Source organism: Nansenia antarctica (genome assembly GCF_963989245.1).
Source record: "Nansenia antarctica genome assembly, chromosome: 2".
Classification (NCBI taxonomy): domain Eukaryota; kingdom Metazoa; phylum Chordata; class Actinopteri; order Argentiniformes; family Microstomatidae; genus Nansenia; species Nansenia antarctica.
This window is the reverse complement of record NC_137675.1, coordinates 49,141,796-49,160,998: the sequence shown is the minus strand read 5'-3', so window position 1 is coordinate 49,160,998 and position 19,203 is coordinate 49,141,796. Positions and strand designations below refer to the sequence as shown.

The 19,203-nt window shown below is 48.8% G+C and overlaps 3 protein-coding genes across 6 annotated transcripts in view; 2 read left to right on the top strand and 1 right to left on the bottom strand.

The window, feature by feature from the left end:
• Nucleotides 1–71: 71 nt before the first annotated feature.
• Nucleotides 72–8,210, top strand: shmt1 (serine hydroxymethyltransferase 1 (soluble)). 4 transcript variants are annotated; one of them, XM_080524276.1, is made up of 11 exons: nucleotides 72–190; nucleotides 1,434–1,575; nucleotides 1,669–1,814; nucleotides 2,047–2,323; nucleotides 4,221–4,302; nucleotides 4,681–4,893; nucleotides 5,648–5,761; nucleotides 5,896–6,018; nucleotides 6,110–6,226; nucleotides 6,318–6,428; nucleotides 7,042–8,210. In XM_080524276.1, the coding sequence occupies exons 2-11, from the start codon at nucleotides 1,483–1,485 to the stop codon at nucleotides 7,212–7,214; spliced, it is 1,449 nt and encodes a 482-aa protein (XP_080380402.1). In that variant the 5' UTR covers nucleotides 72–190; nucleotides 1,434–1,482; the 3' UTR covers nucleotides 7,215–8,210. The 4 variants fall into 4 exon arrangements, with proteins under 4 accessions (XP_080380402.1, XP_080380404.1, XP_080380403.1 ...); XM_080524278.1 differs by having other exon boundaries at nucleotides 88–186; nucleotides 1,448–1,575; XM_080524277.1 differs by having other exon boundaries at nucleotides 96–186.
• Nucleotides 8,211–10,108: 1,898 nt separating this feature from the next.
• Nucleotides 10,109–14,538, bottom strand: smcr8a (Smith-Magenis syndrome chromosome region, candidate 8a; the record flags this gene model as incomplete). Its single annotated transcript, XM_080523069.1, has 3 exons — nucleotides 13,839–14,538; nucleotides 11,855–13,528; nucleotides 10,109–10,595 (listed from the first exon to the last, which is right to left on the bottom strand). The coding sequence occupies exons 1-3, from the start codon at nucleotides 14,441–14,443 to the stop codon at nucleotides 10,109–10,111; spliced, it is 2,766 nt and encodes a 921-aa protein (XP_080379195.1). The 5' UTR covers nucleotides 14,444–14,538.
• Nucleotides 14,539–15,723: 1,185 nt separating this feature from the next.
• top3a (DNA topoisomerase III alpha) overlaps nucleotides 15,724–19,203 on the top strand; it is a gene marked incomplete at its 5' end in the record, with an annotated part of 14,360 nt that continues 10,880 nt past the window's right edge. Inside the window, 3 exons of the mRNA XM_080524752.1 lie at nucleotides 15,724–15,825; nucleotides 16,095–16,154; nucleotides 16,266–16,339. Coding sequence (XP_080380878.1) covers nucleotides 15,724–15,825; nucleotides 16,095–16,154; nucleotides 16,266–16,339 — 236 coding nt within the window. The remainder of the gene's footprint in view (nucleotides 15,826–16,094; nucleotides 16,155–16,265; nucleotides 16,340–19,203) is intronic.

The window sequence follows — 19,203 nt, the reverse complement described above, 5'->3', positions numbered from 1 at the left end:
TTTATTGGCAAACGGGGAAGAAAGGAGGAGGGTTGAAAGACGACATTTGACAGAAAACACGCCTCCATGTCAATGGATTGGTTGGGTGTTTTCGCGGACTTCGCCTCGTGTGAACTTAAGTTACTGTATACCTTTTGTACCTCTATATCGTCAGATCCTCCACATCTGCAGCGCACAGCGACCGGAGTGGGTAACTATTCACATTGTTAGCTACATAATTAATTGATTGACCTGCTAGATATCACACTTGTATTCATTTATATTAGACTCATTGCACTAGTGTAATGGAATACCAAAACCCCCAGTTCCATCGTGCAACCTCCCGATGTGGCTAATGAGAAAGAGAGCAAGTCAGCTGCTCTGTGTCTCGGAGTATTCTCGATACATAATACAATATGTTGTCCTCTTACGGTTTTCAAGCTGTCCGGCTTTGATTACAGTTGAACTTCAGCACGCTGGCGACGTGCCACGCAGTCCATGTGGACAGGTCTGTCAAGGGTCCGAGCCCACAGTAGCCTGCTAATGGCATCGCTGTAAACAGAGCATGTGTATTTCGCGGGGAAATGTGACAGCGCACATAATTTGGAACTTCTGTAACGAGCATCTATTTAGCCCTCTGGATGTTTTCTACATGGGTGTTTCTGTGCTAGCGGCATGTGTCAAATGGGCCAAAGTATCTAATAGAAGTCATGCGCCTCACGGGTCTGTCCAGTTGCAGCAGGCACTGGATTAAGCGACAGCATGTTACTGTAATAACTAACCCACCTCACACAACTCATGCTCTATTTTGTTTTAGCTAATGAATATTGTTAAGTGTGGCTTACAGCGAGGAAGTCTTGACTTGTAACTGTAACCAACAATTCAGAATCTTCTCTAGAATAATTGGATGTTGTATCTTGAGTCAGCTATAACTTTATGCAACTTCGGCATTTCAACATAGATTGGAAGTGATTGGTGTGTTTACTCAATAAACTCAGTTTTGGCTGTTCCCATGCCTAAATCAATTCATATCAGAGATAGCTGTCTGGGCAAAAGTGAACTTTGTAGGCATGTAGCAATGTCCAGGTACATGACAGAGGGGTGTGTGATGGCGTAATGAACCTTGACAGCGGAGATTAAACCGCTATATCGGCATGGAGCTGCATGTGTAGGCTCAAAGGCGGTAGGAAATCACCTCTACAATGCGCATTGTATTTTCTGTAGTATGATGAAAATAGAGAGCAACACAAAACGGTATGAGCTTGTTTGTGACTGCTATGGCTGGTGAGGTAAGGATCTGAACATTGGACCTGAACATTGACACACAACAAATGAGGACACACATAAAACAGTTCTATGTGTGTTTAAGGGGCGGAGGGGGGGGGTGTGTGTGTGTGTGTGTGTGTGTGGATATTGCATATGTGTAATATCTGTTAAGTATTAATGTTGAGTAGTTGTGTTTGTGTAGATCTCCTGTATCTGTGAGAGGGAAACAGCCCAGTCATGTCCGGGACTAACGGTCACCACGCGAGCAAAGACCTGTGGGAGTCACACAACAGGATGATGCAGGAAACCCTCTCCACCAACGACTCAGAGGTGAGGGCCTGGCAGGGGGGAGTGGGAATGTTAAAGGTGTGTGACATTAGATAGGTTTGTGAATTTTGTGTGTGTGTGTGTTGTGTCTCCCAGGTGTTTAACCTCATAAAGAAAGAGAAGCACAGACAGACTTATGGCTTGGAGCTGATCGCCTCTGAGAACTTCACCAGCAGGGCTGTTCTGGAGGCACTGGGGTCCTGCATGAACAACAAGTACTCAGAGGGATACCCTGGGCAGAGGTACACACACACACACACACACACACACACACACACACACACACACACACACACACAGACACACACACACACACACACACACACACACACACACACACACACACACACACACACACACACACAGCACAACAGACAAAGAGGGTTAGGATAGGTTAGAAAGATCTAATTTGTGTGTGTGTGTGTTGTGTGTGTGTGTGTGTGTGTGTGTGTGTGTGTGTGTGTGTGTGTGTAGGTACTATGGGGGTACAGAGCATGTGGATGAGCTGGAGAGGCTGTGTCAGAGGAGAGCCCTGGAGGTGTACGGGCTGGACGCAGAGAAGTGGGGCGTCAACGTGCAGCCGTACTCGGGGTCCCCGGCTAACTTCGCCGTGTACACGGCTATCGTGGAGCCTCATGGGAGGATCATGGGCCTGGACCTGCCGGACGGAGGTCACCTGACCCACGGCTTCATGACCGACAAGAAGAAGATCTCTGCTACCTCCATCTTCTTTGAGTCCATGCCCTACAAGGTATGTAAATAATAATAATAATACTGTAAAAAAATGTATAATAATATATATATATATATATACTGTATATATATATTCTCTTCCTTCTTCTAGCATTGTGACTGCCAATGGCCCCTGGCCCGAGCATAGATTACTTTTTCTTGCGATGACCGATGGATAGATGATTCACTTACTTAGTCAAATATTTGTTGTAGGTAGCTTTGGATAAAGACATCTGCTAAATGCCAAAAATGTAAATGTAAATGAAACAGGGCCGCTCACTCTTCAGCCCAGATAAACCCAGTGGGAGGATAGTGTTGTATCAGGAAGGCTCACTTTGATGCCGTTGCACAATGATGTCTTTATGTCACTGATGGCCTCCTGCCTTCTGTTGACCTTATCTGTGCTGTGTTGGACTATGACACACTCAGTATCATCTCTGTGTTGTCTGGGGTTCATTCCGGTACAGTTGTAGCACAGTGTTGTTTTTATCGGTCTGCCAGAACTTGCTTTGTCATTGTGTAGCCTGTTCATAAGGCCATGACCCTGCTGATGAGCGGTGTATTATCTGTGTTGGAACTCCCCCTACACCTGGGACATGGCCTGCTTTTTCCCAGGTTCCATATGCGGTTTCTATGGGGGTTCAGTGTGTACTGTGCCTGTCCAACAAGACCCAGCTGCCCCCCTCCACTCTGCAGTGTAGTCCTTCCAGTGTAGTCCTTCCAGTGTAGTCCTTCCAGTGTAGTCCTTCCAGTGTAGTCCTTCCAGTGTAGTCCTTCCAGTGTAGTCCTTCCAGTGTAGTCCTTCCTGTGTAGTCCTTCCAGTGTAGTCCTTCCAGTGTAGTCCTTCCAGTGTAGAAGGAAAAACAACCATCCTAATTAGAGTTTGCACATGGTTTTCACTAGGGATGCACCAATACCACTTAGACCAAGTACAAGTACTTACATTTAGGGCTGCACCAAACGTTTCTCGATTTCGATTAGTCGATTAATCTAACGACTAATTTATCGATTTTTGTAACGATTATCTTTTTTTTAATCTCAATTATTTACCCAAAATATCAAATATCAAAAAACTTGACTCATTAATATTTCAATATTTTATTCAATCATCTTCTCTTAAAAACAAACAGATGTAACAAGAAACAAAGTATGCAGTGTAGGGCCATCTGGGGTGTGGATGGTTCTGGGTCCTCCACACTGCTTTGCCTCGTCCCGAAAAAGAGAAACATAAGCACATTAGAAAAATAATAATAGTGGCATATTTTAAAAATGAGTCTAATTTCCACATCACTGCTGTGTTATAATACCAATGATGATAATAATAATAGTAGACTGAATTTGATGCCTGATCAGAAAAATACTGGACTGGACTTAAATTCAAACTCATACATGGCCGTTAAAGTAAACAGAACATATAAAACGTCTGAATAACAACGTTAGATTGTTACGTTACTGCGCAGCGGTGCAGAAAGTACTTTTAACATGGTGGTGATGAAGAAACATTTAGAAAATCAATTTTAAGTGACTACTTGTGACTACAGAGCTAGAGTACTCTTCCTGCAACGAATGGTGGACTGCTGATTCACATGCTTAGCATTCAAATGTATTGATTGTAAGTCGCTTTGGAATAAGGCGTCTGCTAAATGCCAAAAATGTAAAAATGTACAGAAACATGTTGGGACTTACGTTACGTTGCCGTAAAGTGGTATCGGGAGCGGTTGTATCAGAGTCATTTCACGAGTACATGAGCACAGTATTGAGTACGAGTACTGGTATCGGTATCGGTGCATCCCTTATCGTTTTCACTCACCCAAATGGGCCCGCGTCCACAACCTCCATCCACCCTGAATGGATTAGGATGGTGTTAACCAGTACTGAAAGTGATGTTTCATCCACATCTAATCTGGTGTCTCCAGGTGAATCCAGAGACTGGACTCATCGACTACGACAGACTGGAGGAGAACGCACGTCTCTTCCACCCCAGACTCATCATCGCAGGTGACGTGCACGCGCATACACACACACACACACACACACACACACACACACACACACACACACACTGGATCCGCACACACGATAGCCCCTCACAGGCCTGGGAACAGGACATTCTGTTAGATAGATAATGTGTTTAATGTGAGTCTCTTGGTAACTATGTAACATCTGGAGCTACAGTGTGATCCTGACAGTGACTGTGGCGGCCCACCACCAGTCTAATTTGACCTGCCTCTAGTCTCATGAACTGAAAATATTTTTCCACTCGAGCTACGCAATCTTTGGGATTCACACTGCATCTAATGTAGGTCCATATGATTTAGCACTATCGATAATCCTCAGGCCTGTTTCAAACTCTACTTCCTGTTTCCTTTCCCCCAGGAACCAGCTGCTACTCCCGTAACCTTGACTACTCCCGCCTGCGGAGGATCGCAGACGAGAACGCGGCGTACCTGATGTCTGACATGGCCCACATCAGCGGGTTGGTGGCGGCCGGGGTCGTGCCCTCCCCCTTCGAGTACAGTGACGTCGTTTCCACGACAACACACAAAACACTCAGAGGCTGCCGGTCCGGGGTCATCTTCTACAGGAAGGGTACGTGTGTGTGTGTGTGTGTGTGTGTGTTTGTGTTTGTGTCTGTGTGGAATGGATAAATTATGGCATCTTGAAATGCAGCATTTAACCTTGACTGGAAAAAAACAAGTACTAGGCAAGGCAATTCAAAGTGCTTTACATACACCATTTAAAAAGATACATCAAGAGAATAGTAAACAGATCAAGTTTACTCTAAACAAATGCATGTATGAGCTTTTCAATGTCTTGTTTGGACATGAACTCTCTCATTCTTGTTATGTTTTTCAGGTGATAGTAGGCTGATTTAGTTTAGATCAGAGTCTAGAATAACACCAAGATTTCTGACCTGTTTTTTTGGTTTGAAGAGAGAGAGAATCAAGTTTTGCACTGACTTTCGATCTTTTGTCAGGTGCACCGAATACAATTATCTCTGTTTTGTCCTTGTTTAGCTGGAGGAAGTTTTTTGTCATCCTGGCGTTTATTTGTTCAATGCAATTACAGAGATTGTCGATGGGACTATAGTCGTTGGGTGAGAGGGCTGTGTAGATTTGAGTGTCATCTGCATAGTTGTGGTAGGCAATTTTGTTATTTTTTGGAAGCATGTAGAGATTGAATAGAAGGGGGCCAAGGATTGATCCTTGTCATTAATTAATTTTGTCGGACACAAAGTTGCCAATGGAGGCATAGTAGCTTCTGTCCTGTAGGTAGGATCTGAACCAGACCTAAAAAGTACTAAATGTTTGTCCTATGTCCCCCTAACCCCCCCTTCTCTCAGGTGTGCGTAGTGTGGATGCTAAGGGGAAGGAGACTTTGTACAACCTGGAGTCTCTGATCAACCAGGCGGTGTTCCCTGGCCTGCAGGGAGGCCCTCACAACCACGCCATCGCAGGTACGGACCACCACACCTACCACCCCTCTCACTCCATACTGTCTGTTACCTCATCTACATCTGGTTCAGTCCACTAGGAGTGACCTCTGTGTGTGTGTGTGTGTGTGTGTGTGTGTGTGTGTGTCTCCCCCCAGGTGTGGCGGTAGCCCTGAAGCAGGCTCTGACTCCAGAGTTCAAGGCGTACCAGCTGCAGGTGTTGGCTAACTGCAAAGCCATGTCCAACACCCTCGTCAACCATGGATACAAGATAGTCACTGGTGAGACTGACACAGGAACCATTCACTTCAAATTCAAATGGGTTTGTATTCATGTATTCATATATGTACCCTTCATCCTGTGTTCTCCAAGGCGGTTCTGATAACCACCTGATCCTGCTGGACCTGCGGCCCAACGGAACCGATGGAGGACGGGCTGAGAAGGTTCTGGAAGCCTGCTCCATCGCTTGCAACAAGAACACCTGTCCAGGTAACGTGTGTGTGGGTGTGTGTAGGTGTGGGTGTGGGTGTAACCTCTGTTTGTGTGTGTAACCTGTGTGTGCGTGTGTGTGTGTGTGTAGGTGATAAGAGTGCTCTGCGTCCCAGCGGTCTGAGGCTCGGCTCCCCTGCCCTGACCTCCAGAGGCCTGGTGGAGGAGGACTTCAAGAAGGTGGCAGAGTTCATCCACAGAGGTGACCTTTAACCTCCCTGAGCCTTAACCCTAACCCTACTGTAGTCCAGACCCCTAGACCTCCTAACTCCTGTCCTGTCTCTATGTCTGCAGCTATAGAGCTGACCCCTAGACCTCCTAACTCCTGTCCTGTCTCTCTGTCTGCAGCTATAGAGCTGACCCCTAGCCCTCCTAACTCCTGTCCTGTCTCTCTGTCTGCAGCTATAGAGCTGACCCCTAGACCTCCTATCTCCTGTCTCTCTGTCTGCAGCTATAGAGCTGACCCCTAGACCTCCTAACTCCTGTCCTGTCTCTCTGTCTGCAGCTATAGAGCTGACCCCTAGACCTCCTATCTCCTGTCCTGTCTCTCTGTCTGCAGCTATAGAGCTGACCCCTAGACCTATCTCCTGTCCTGTCTCTGTCTGCAGCTATAGAGCTGACCCCTAGACCTCCTAACTCCTGTCCTGTCTCTCTGTCTGCAGCTATAGAGCTGACCCCTAGCCCTCCTAACTCCTGTCCTGTCTCTGTCTGCAGCTATAGAGCTGACCCCTAGACCTCCTAACTCCTGTCTCTATGTCTGCAGCTATAGAGCTGACCCCTAGCCCTCCTAACTCCTGTCCTGTCTCTGTCTGCAGGTATAGAGCTGACGTTAGTGATCCAGAACAGTCTGAACCCCAAGGCCACCCTGAAGGAGTTTAAGGAGGCCCTGGCCCATGGAGAGAAGCACCAGCAGCGGGTAGCTGAGATCAGGGGGGAGGTGGAGGCCTTTGCTGGACGCTTCCCCATGCCTGGCCTGCCCGAGCTCTAGAGGCCCACAGGCACCCAGCCTACTGCACTTAAGAGCTTTTCTGCTTCTGTTGTGTGTGTGTGTGTGTGTCTATTGTTTCTGTGTGTGAGCGAGAAAATGTGTATGTGCTTGCATGTGTTCTGTAAGCTACGATCTCTTCATGTTCATGTAAGATTCAAAGATGTTCAGATAGAAAAGTCTTGCATAAGAAGGATAATGATTCTCTGCTGTGTAGAAATATGGATTATATGGCCAAAGAATCAAATAGGGAGCCGTCCACATAGAATCTCTATTCTTAATGCAACTCTATTCTACTAAATACATAGAATCTCTATCTGCAACTCTATTCTTAATGTTCCACACCATGGAAGAAGACCCTGCTTAAAGCCTTCATATCCGGGGCTGTGCCACTGCTGGATCCTAACCGTTCACATTGATGCTGTGGATGAAAAGGAGCTTTAACTGACTGACGTTTTCATTCTGGTTTTGTCTTGTCACTTCCTGTTCTGATGGTTATGTCCACGGCCATGAGATACTCAGCTCTTACTACTGTAATTCTAAGACCAAACACCCATAAACTCAACTGTACTGTGCTAGTGATGAGACAGTGTGATACATAATTGCTTAAGACAAATAAATACAAGCTGTACCTCTAGACATGACCACATGACCATTACATCCATTGATTCACTCTTCTGTAGATCAATCACTCACATTCAAAAGGAAAGAAAGAAGACTCATACACAGGAAGTGTGTAAAAGTGAAACACACTTCCTGTGTACTTTCTTTCCTTTTGAATGTGAGTGAATGTGAGTGATTGATCTACAGGAGAGTGAATAAATGGATGTAATGGCCATGTTGTCATGTCTAGAGGTACAGCTAGTATCTCTAGCAGAGGTGGAAAGTAATAAATATCAACTACTCATTATGGCAGGTTGGGCCATTGGGGTGGCAGGTACTGGTATAATAATAATATATAAGATTTAATAAAAAATAAAATAAATTGGACTACTGTAATTCACCTCATCCACTGTGTTTGTGTTAATACTGTATATCCGCCCTCACATCTCTCATGTTAGGGTTAAGACCTTTGGTTTAGTCCCAGGGAAAACACAAGTCAAGCCATGATAACCCCCCCACACACACACGCAAACCAAAACAGTCTGACACAGACAGGTAGTTTCATACGTTTGATCTTTAATAACGACCTGTAGTTTTGCATTGGCTTTCTCACAGTGAGAATGTGAACCCAGCAGAGGGACGAGGGGACTCTGACTAGCTCAGGTACTCAACTCAAGGGCACCAACACGTTTTACAGTTATGTTCACAAATAATTTAATGGAATAAATCATCATCAAAAATGTTCTACAAAATATAACCAGACATTCACCACACAGTTTAAAACACTGTTGTACTCTACGAGGGGAAGGTGCAGAGCAGGGGTGTGATCCCAGAGAACATAAAGAAAACAGAACAAAGGTGCATCCACACATGATGACACAACTAAAGGGACCCTAGAACACACACGTCATGTTAAGAACGCTGTTTTATGGCTTTTCTTCAGATTACATTCCCCTTTTTTTTTTTTGCATGTAGGCAATCTGTGTGTGGCATATATATTGAGTAGAATTGTTGTAACAATCAGAAGAAAAAAAAAGTAACAGACAATTCAGCGTGACATAAGACCTCATGTTGAGATGACGCTCTAATGGAATGGTCTTAGCGTCACAATTAGAATTGGAATAACTACAGCTCGATTATAGATACTGGGAAAAGGCATAGAGATAAAACAGTTCTATATCTATAGAAATAGGAGTATGGGGACGGAATGGTCAGGTTTGAGCCCTGAGGCTGTGTAAATATTCATATTATCGACACAAATAAAACGTCTCTTAAGTTATTGCGACGGCACTCGGGGGGGGGGGGGGGGGGTACAGCCGTTGCCAAAGCAACCGAGATGTCCCACTGAACGACGAACAATCAGTTATACATCTGCGAAATGGTGGTTGTCGCCTCACGTTATTACGTCATTTCTGGTTCTTTGAAAACGACGACCCAAAAAGAAAGAAAGAAAACAGAACACATCTTTTACACGTTTACGGTGTTCCACCCTGTCACAACACAGTCTCATGCTGACGCCACTACACTCTCACACAACTTTAAGACAACAGTGAAGTTCAATACATTACGTTTAGAATAGCTTAAAAACCGTCTGAGCGAACCGTATCCGCTCACCGGTGGTTACTATGGAGACGGCCACTCCTGTCGGCCGGTGTGGTGGTGGTGGTGGTGGTGGTGGTGGTGGAGGAGGAGGAGGAGGAGGTGTGTATGTGTGTGTGTTTCTAAGGACATGCAACATCACATGGGAGTGGAGCAGGACAAACACACACGCTACAACACACACTTTCACATGCATGATCTCACACACACACTGACACCCTCCACCTTCTCAATTATGTGCTGTTGGTGATTCTACTATTCAATCCAAACCTGTAACCAGGTTAAGACATTCATTTGCGCTGAGCGAATGTGTGTTTGGGTTGGTATAGTGAAAGAAATGATTACTGTGTGGAAGAGAGAGAGAGAGAGAGAGAGAGAGAGAGAGAGAGAGAGAGAGAGAGAGAGCTCAAGATTAGTGTGTGTGTGTGTGTGTGCGCAAGCGCTCTCCACAAACACTCAAGAGTAAACACTAAGTTACATTCACTACTCCCTCAGTCTCCAGTTCCCAGTGAGGAGAGAGAGAGAGAGAGAGAGAGAGAGAGAGAGAGAGAGAGAGAGAGAGAGAGAGAGAGAGATGGAGAAGCAGGGATAGAGAGATATACGAGATAAAAGGGGGGAGACGAGACATTAAGACGAGAACATAGCATGCCCTCCCCCTTCCTGGTCCCTCCCTCCCCCCCTCCCTCCCAGCCCCATCAGATCTTGTACAAAACGCTGGTGGCGTAGTTAAAACCGAAGCTGGGCACTGTGGCGGTGCTGCTGCTGCTGTTGTTGCTGCTGCTGCCCCCGGTGGCGGGCGCCAGGTACTGCTGCGCGATGAGCCGGCTGAGGTAGAGAAGTATCTGGCTATCCTCCTCCCCCAGGCCCAGCTGGCCCTGCAGGAAGCTGTCCCGGCGCCCCGCCGCCCCCTCCGCCCCCTCCCGCCGGCCCACGGGCAGGTGGAGGTGGTGGGTGAAGGTGAACAGGAAGGCCTTGGCGGCCAGCGCCCCCAGCGTGGCCTGGACGTGCAGGAAGTAGGTGGAGCCGCGGCGCAGCGCCGTGCGGTGGTCCGCCACGTTGGCCAGCAGGCGGCCGCGGTAGGCGGGGCAGCGGAGGGTCTTCTGGTCGGCGTCCAGCACGGAGATGTAGCGGCCGTAGCGGGAGAGGGAGCACAGCATCATGGAGCCCACGGGGGACGACATCCTGGAAGTGGGGGGGGGGGGAGAGGGAGGGAGGGAGGCAGGGGGGGAGGAGGGAGAGAGGGGGGGAGGGCGAGGGAGGAAGCAGAGGGGTGATCAGAAGGAGAGAGGGAGGGAGAGGGGGGGTAGGGAGAGGAAGGAAGGAGAAGGGGAGGGGGGTGGGGGGGAGAGAAAAACAACAGGGAGAGGAGAGAGAGGGAGTGGGAGGGGGGGGGGGGAGGAGAGAGAGCGGGGGAGAGAAGAAAGAACCAGATGAGACCTTGATGATCGGGTGTGAGTGGGCCTGTGGTTCTGACTCACATCTGATGAGTCACCACACAGAACCAGTGAGAACGCTAATGAGTCCTAAATGTGTCTGGCAGCAAACAGAAGGGACCCAACCTGTAGTCCTTACTCTCAGAGAGGCCTAGAAAGAACTACAACTGCCAGAATTCCATCTGCTTTGTGTTTCCACAGAACAGAAGGCTCGGGAATCTCCCTTTGCCTGACTGGATCCAGGGTTTAAGGAGGAATGTTCTGAACGGATGGAAAATAACAACCGGATCATTCATTGGCCCAAAGCCGGCATGATGGCCCTGCAGTGTCTTTGGTTCGTCACATGACGGAGTCCCCGCGGTCTCAGTGTTCGCCAAAGACACAACACTAGCTGCCTACCACAGAGGGAGCTGGGGGGTGTTCCATCAACGTCGCTAAAGGAAAATCCAGGCTTATGTGGATAAATCTCGCGAGAATACTTTTTTATAAATCCAAATAAGCTTGGTTTGTCCTTTAGCGACGTTGATGGAATACCCCCCCAGGTGTGTGTGTGTGTGTGTATGTGTGAGCGTGCGTGTGTGTGTGTGTGTATTTAAGCCTGGAGTGTGTATGTATTTAAGCCTGGTGTGTGTGTGTGTGTGTGTGTGTGTGTGTGTGTATTTAAGCCTCTCCACACTCAAACACTGTCTGATCAAAACATACAGTAAATGAAAGCCTGACGAGATTTACATGAAACAACACCCCAGTCTCACTACCGCCCCTGTCCCCTGTCCCCTGCACACAGAGAGGAGACTTTCTGAGCTACAAAGAAGTGTACTTAGACATTACTCCGGTTCCGAGAATACTCAGTCAGTACACCGGCTCAGTGGCCTTGCGGGGGTAGAGTGTCCACCCTGAGACTGGGAGGTTGTGAGTTCGATCCCTGGCCGAGTCGTACCCAAGATGATAAAAATGGTACTCGATGCCTCCATGCCTCCGTACACACACACACATATTTTTTTTACTCACCTCTGCAGTCCGATGAGTTTCCACCTCTGCAGGTCCGTGAGGGTGAAGGGGCAGGACAACCAGGGCTGGACCCTCTCCCCGCACCTCCCCGGCCCGGGGACGAACAGCGCCAGGGCGGACACCAGCCGGCGGACCCTCCCCTCGTCGGCCCCCAGCACCACCAGCGTCCTCCCGCTCAGCAGGGACCACAGGGCCTGCAGCGCGAACGGGTACTGGCGCACAAACTTCAGGGCGCCCTGCCCCGCCCGCTTCCTCTGCCTGTGGGTCACCGCTCCCCCCCCGCCACCGAAGCCCAGCAGGGGCGAGGCGGCCCGGTCCGACCCGGTCGACAGGCTCATGGTGCAGTCGGAGCCGCCGCCGTCCTCTGCCGCGGGACCCCCCCCCCCGCCCAGGGAGCCGACCGGCAGCTCCAGCCCGGCCGCGGGGCTCTGAGAGCGGGGAGAGCCCACCGTGTAGTCCCCCTGGTAGGGCAGCATGGAGTGGGGCTCCTGGTTCACCACCAGGGAGTGAGGGGGCGGCGGGGGGACGCCGAGCCCCAGGCCGGCCGCCGGATCCGGGGCTGAGGCTTCGTAGAGGAAGCCCTCCTGGGACATGCAGCAGGCCGTGTCCATCTGGACCAGCAGGTCGGGGTCGGGGTCCGTCTCCTCGCCCTCCCCCCCCTCCTCCTCCCCGTCGCCCCCCTCCTCCCCGGCCCCCAGCTCGGAGGCCTCGTCCGGCAGGGAGACGGGCGTCTGGTCTCCCCCCTCCTCCCCGGGGGTGGTCACCGCCTCCTCGCTGGAGCTCTCTCTCTCCGGGTCGGGGGGCAGGTCGGGGTCCGGGTCGAGGGGCTGCAGGGTGGCCTTGGTCTCCTCCGAGCTCTCCAGGGTCTCCAGGGTCAGGTCGGAGGAGGGAGGGGGGGGAGACTCCAAGCGGCTCCCCCCGGGCTCCTGCTCGCCGTCCCCGGGGTGGTTTTGGGCGAAGGCGGGGTAGGGCTCCGGAGGCTCGGGGCACAGCACAATGGGAGGGGGGGAGGGGTGCGTGTCGGGGTCCGCCTCCGCGTGGTTCACGGCGCAGAACGGCCTCAGCGTCCCGCCCTCGCCCTCGTCCCCCTCGTCCTCCTCGAACAGGAAGTTGGTGACGGCCTGTTTCCGGCGGAGCGCCCTGTCCAGGCGGCGCGTGTGCAGGTAGCACAGGTCGCCGCGGAAACCCCTCTCTGTCTCCCGGAGCAGCTCCACCGTGGCCTGGTAGAAGGTCTCGTCGCACAGCTCCGTCAGGGTCTTCAGGCGCTTGTCGAAACACTTGGCCGACCTGGCTTTGATCAGCTGGGGGACGTAGGCGGGTTTGCATTTGCCCCCTTCCTCCTCACCCGTCTGGCCCTCGCCATCCCCCTCCTCCCTCCTCTCCCCCTGGGCCATGTGGCGGTCGGGGTCGCCGGACCAGGAGGCGAGGGCGTCGTGCGCGGCGGCGTCTCGCTCCGATTCGGACACGCACCGCTGGCAGGTGACGGCGTGGGGGTCCCGCCGCTGGCGTAGGGGGTAGGAGCTGATCTGTCTCAGCAGGTCCCGGTGCTCGAAGATGCTCTTCTCCACGTTGGCGAGCTCGTTGGCCTTCTCCACGGCGTGGGCGGAGTAGCAGCCCTGCGGGCCCGTCTCTCTCTGCAGCCCCTCCTCCTTCTGCAGCACGGAGCGCGTGTACCTGTCAGGAAACACACAACACTTCAGTAATAGTGCAGAATATGAAGCAACAGTTACTCTATTACTATGACTCCTCGGTGCAATTGGATCTCTCTTTTGGATATCGATAAATGACTGACTATCTTACTACTCACTTATCTTTTGTCTTTTCAGCTCAGGTGACACCATATTTCCCATGTGGCACACAACTTCTGACCAGACCCGTGACCTCTGTCTATGATGCTCTGGGTCGTAAGTAGTGAGCACACTATAATATTATACAGAATATTATTATGGAGAGAATTGGGTGTCATTTGAGATGTTGCACTTACTCCAGGTCCCGCAGCTTCCTCTGCAGCTCGCGGGCGAAGGCTCGTCTGTTCCCGGTCTTCAGACACTCGGAGGCTCGGGAGAAGCGGTGGGTCAGCTCCTGGAACTGCAGCATGATCTTCCTCTCGTCCGCGGAGACGTAGGCCATGCAGAAGGGCCGCACGAAGCCCCGCGCCTCCAGGTCGTACAGCGTCAGGTGGTGCACGTACGCGAACGCCCCCTCCTTGGAGTCGCCCAGCACCACCCGCGAGTCCTCCACGAAGCTGAGCCGGGGGTAGCCGCTGCCCGGCGGGTGGCCCACGAACGAGGCCTGGTAGTCGACCGACATGATCCGCAAGGAGAAGTAGTTGAGATCGAAGGTGCCGCAGACTTTGGGGTCGTCCGGGATGGTGAGGAGAGGCTGCGGACCCACTTGCTCCGAGAACTCTGAGATGAGGATGAAGTCTTTGGTGAACTTGGCGTAGGAGGTTTTGGCCCAGGGGTTGGAGTTAGCAGCGTGAGGGAAGAGAGGGACGTCGAACTCGTCGGGGAGAGCACAGGGGTCGGTGTACGACTCCCCGACATCATCCTCTTTAGTGAACGCCACCACGTCCGGTGAGCCTATCATGTTCCCGTTGTGCTATACAAGGCATGAGGAGAAACACACCCGAGCATCCATCCGACCCGAGAGAGAGATGAACACCTTAAACAGGGGAGGAGAGAAACTTCCACTGGACCGGCGGCGAACAGTGATTCTTCATATTCCCGGAGTGCTGGTTACGGTGTTCATGAACCGATCTGTCCTTTCAACTATGTCACTATGTGGCGATATCATGTGATGTTCCATCAGAGGTCGGATGTCAACCCTGTCTCATAACAAAAGCAATTAGCGGTGTCTTGCTCCTCACACCGCCGTGTACGAGCGACCTGCCGGATCTGTCAAGATGATCTGGGAGATGAAAGGCGACCGTATCTCGAACCCGATCACTGACGCATTGTTTTTCTTCTCGTCTTCATGCACCGTTACCGTGTAACAGTGTAAGTGTTGGTGGTTGTTGTGAGGCACCGTGATGATGAATGTACAACAGCACATCCATGTACATCTTTATCCAGAGGCGGTTGCCATGTTTACTCAGCTGGTCGTCATACGTACCACGTGACCGGCTCAGCGTCAGACAAGGACATTCCGATTTTTTGATTTTCACACTAAAGTATTTTTTCTTCTTCTGATTGAAACGTATACATGCACATTGAATACGTATACGCCATAGTGTTTTTGTATTAAAGATAATTACCTAAATAAATACATAACGTTTGGATTTACGCCAAGTTCGAATGTTTTACGACAGGGATTTTTGCGACAGTTGTTGACAGGCGCGGAATTTGGAAACTTCGCCACAGCCCAACTAGCTGAGACTGTAAACACATATTTAGGCTGCAACTAAAGTTTTCTCTGTACGCAAACTGTTTATTAGTTACGATCTAAAGTGGTTATAATTAGATCATATTTGGCCATATCTGTGTTTACATTTTGTTAGCGAAAGTAGTTTGACAAGCCAACTAACGTTGCTTGACATTAGCTAATGTTAGCAGCTACAATGTTAGGTAAATTAAGTGAATGCTAAGCTAGCTGACATGTGAACTGGACATTTTAGTTTTTTTGATGAAGCTACCACAGATAAACTATCCTCTCGATTATTTACTTTAGCTTGGCTGTAGCAAGCTACTCATGTCAGTGTCACCCAGACATAACATGTGCATGACAGGGTGTTCCTGCATGCACTGTGCTGTAGAGAGCTACGGCAGCCAGCTATGCTAGTGTACCACCCCGGGAGATCTCTGCTCAGGTCAGCAGGACTACTGTCGAAGATCCAGAGGTGGTTTTCGGGACAGAGCAACCAGGCAGACATGATCCGCCGGACTCAAATTAAGCGGGTTCTCTGCGTGGCGGAGAAGAACGATGCTGCCAAGGGGATCGCAGAGATCATGTCTAATGGGAGGTCACGGAGGGTGAGTGTGGGCTGTTCTGTGTGTGTGTGTGTGTGTGTGTGTGTGTGTGTGTGTACTATACACACATCAATAGACTGGTACTGTGTTGGCTATGTTGTCCATCGTGAGAAGGATTAGCATGACATTGACTTCTTGTGATCATAGCTAGATACAACGGTTCCATCTCAACATATGAGAATTGAAGAGTAAGAAAGTCACAGAGATACTTCGAGGTTCATGGTACTTGACTGGCGTACAGACTCATTTTATTTTTTCTCTTTCCCTCGCAGAGAGAGGGGATGTCGGTCTACAATAAACTCTATGAGTATGAATATACCCTCTTTGGACAGGTACGCTAGTAGAAGGCTCACAGTGTTTGGCATCTGTATTTGTTTGTTCATCTCACGTGTGTGTGTGTGTGTGTGTTCTCACTGGTATCTTTGCCCCCCCCCCCGCCATAGAACGTGACCGTGTGTATGACATCGGTGTCAGGACATTTGCTGGGCATGGAGTTCAAAGCACCCTTTCAGAAATGGTGAGAGCGGATACACATTATCTCACTAGAAGGCCCATGGACTGTATAATGGCGCTTTTCCACTACCCGGGTCGGCCCTGGTCTTTAGCCTTTCTCCACTGCCAAAAGTACCCGTGCCATTTCTGGTACCCGTGCCGGTTTTAGTTCTTGTTCGGGATGGGTAGCGAAAGGTACCAAAGGTACTTTTTTGCCAGGCTGCGTGTGACGTGTGATGCTGCACACCGTTGATTGGTCAATGGAAATCGTCATCCCATGTTCATAGATTTCTTCGCTAACCGCCATTTTTAAATACCACAACAGATTTCGCTCTCGGAAAATGTCACTTACTGTTTCTGTAATAACTTATTAATAAAGATTAGAACAATTATGATAACCATCGTATTATCTTAGTTTAATGTCATTTCAATGCATCATAGAACTTTTATTTACAACAAGCATAACAAAAAAATCGCTATTATGTTCCTCAGTCCAGCGCGCTTCATCATCCCCCTTCTAAAACCCCTTTCCATCCCTTATGTCATTCGCGTCTTGCTCCCTTTAACACATGTCGGCGTTTCCCTGGTTGCGAGATCTAAACTACTAGAACTGAAAGCGGCAGGTAACAGGCACATCCATATTAGGGCTGCACGATTAATCGATTTTAAATCGAAATCGCGATTTGAAATGACGCGATTAGCTAATCGCAAAGCCTGCGATTTGCCTGGGATTTTTTTTTTTTTTTTTTTTGCCATTTAGCAGACGCTTTTTTAATCCAAAGCGATTTACAATTACGAATTACAGGGACATTCCCCCTGGAGTAACTGAGGGCTAAGTGCCTTACTCAAGGGCACACTAGTAGTGGTGTGGTTTCAGGCGGGATTTGAACTCACAACCTTCCGATCACAAGTCCAACTCACTATGTGTTTCTCAACCCTCTCCTCGGGGCGCCCCAGCCGCTCCACATATTTGATCTGTTCCACCACCAGCACACCTGATTCAACTAATCAAGTCCAAATCATAATTGCTTTGGACTTGATTAGTTGAATCAGGTGTGCTGGTGGTGGAACAGATCAAATATGTGGAGCGGCTGGGGCGCCCCGAGGAGAGGGTTGAGAAACACCACTACCCGTATGGGATACGTCATACAGCGCGTCGGATTCAACGTCAATGAACGTCAACGTCAATGAACGTAAAAAAAAAAGACACTTGTTGAGAGAAACAAAATGGTGTTGCTGTTTAAAAAAAACATAAATAAATATGTTGTCCCAATTCATATCTTTTAAGTTCTCATCCTTGCATTAGAATTAGAGCAGTTAATAGTTTGATGGTATCATGTGGTAATGCTCTCTGAAAATAGGTGATAGATAGATTCATCCAATCACCTGCCAAGTATTTTTTGAAAGTACCTGCCCTTTTCCAAACAGCTTCCAATTAAGCTTTCCTAGATGGTTGTGTGAAACAAACCACCTGAGTCAGGTTAGTAATGCTCCATCACATGTTTTAATCTGAAGCTTGATTTTAAAGCAACCCAACTTAATGTTGGGTAACAACCAATGTAAGTTTAGTTCTTTCACTCGTAGCTCGGGCTGTGGGGGTGCTAGAGGAGGGAGCCTCTAAGTCCCCTGAAGACGTACAAACAAACTGCACGTTGATACGACCTTCCTAGCCGGAGATATGGCCACACTTTACAAAAACTCCCCTTTTTTTTATTTTTTTTATTTGCTATTTAAAAAAAAAAAAATCGCAAATTAATCGCAATCGCGATATCTGTCCAAATAATCGCAATTCGATTTTTTCCCCAAATCGTGCAGCCCTAATCCATATGCTGTATATATAAATACATATATTTGACTACCAGCAAGACACCGGAGCACTCGTATCTATAACAAACGCGGAGATTGTATGAGCCCCTCATCAGTCAGCCTTTCCGTAGAAATACATCGCTCCGTTATATATCTAACGTTACATGTTTTAAGGCTGATCTGTGCATGATAGTGCTGCATTATGTTGATCTATTTATATCGATCTATTCTTGCCAATTCCTTATTACCAGTGGAAAGGGGGAAGGCTAAAACACTTTGAATGGAATAGATAGGACTTTCCGTTCAATGGAGAAGAAGCATGATACTCGCGAGTTCATCTCGCTTTTCCCCCCGTTGATGTATTAAACAATCTAAGCAATCTAATCAGAGCAGTTGTTATTATGTAATATTATTGATGCATGTGCCATTTTTGATGGAGAGCAGTGAGCGGATGACTGGATGTGAGCATGTATTTGACTAATGCCGATAGATTCACGTCTTGCTCCGAAACCGGAGCTGTCGGCGCAGACAGGATTTTACAGCGTTCCTTCAAACTATAGTAATTCATGAACTATATGCCCAATCTAAAAAATTCAAACAGTTTCTGAAAGCAGAGAAGTTGCACTTTTTGAACAGTTGAACTTTTTTTGGCTTATTACGGTAGTTCACCAACAAAAAAAGCACAGTGCTCAACGTGTCAGGAGAAATAAAAATAGAATCGGGGCTTTAACACATGTCGGCATTTCCCTGGTTGCGAGATCTAAACTAGTCTACTAGAACTGAAAGCGGCAAGTAACAGGCACTTAACGTTACATGTTGTAAGGCTGATCTGTGCACGACAGTGCTGCATTTTGACATAATTCTTATCGCATTTCCCCCTGCTGATCTGTATAGCGGGGGGAATCTTATGACACGTAACTCCTCCTACAGTCCCGGGTCGTTCCTGTATAGTGGAGAACGATTCCTATATGGAACTTTTCAAAAGCGTGCCGAGGCGAGCCGGTCAATGGAAAAGCGCCATAATTCATCCCGGGAAAAGTTGTCCTCTCCTTTCACAGACTTGTTTTTAAGAGACACATAAAC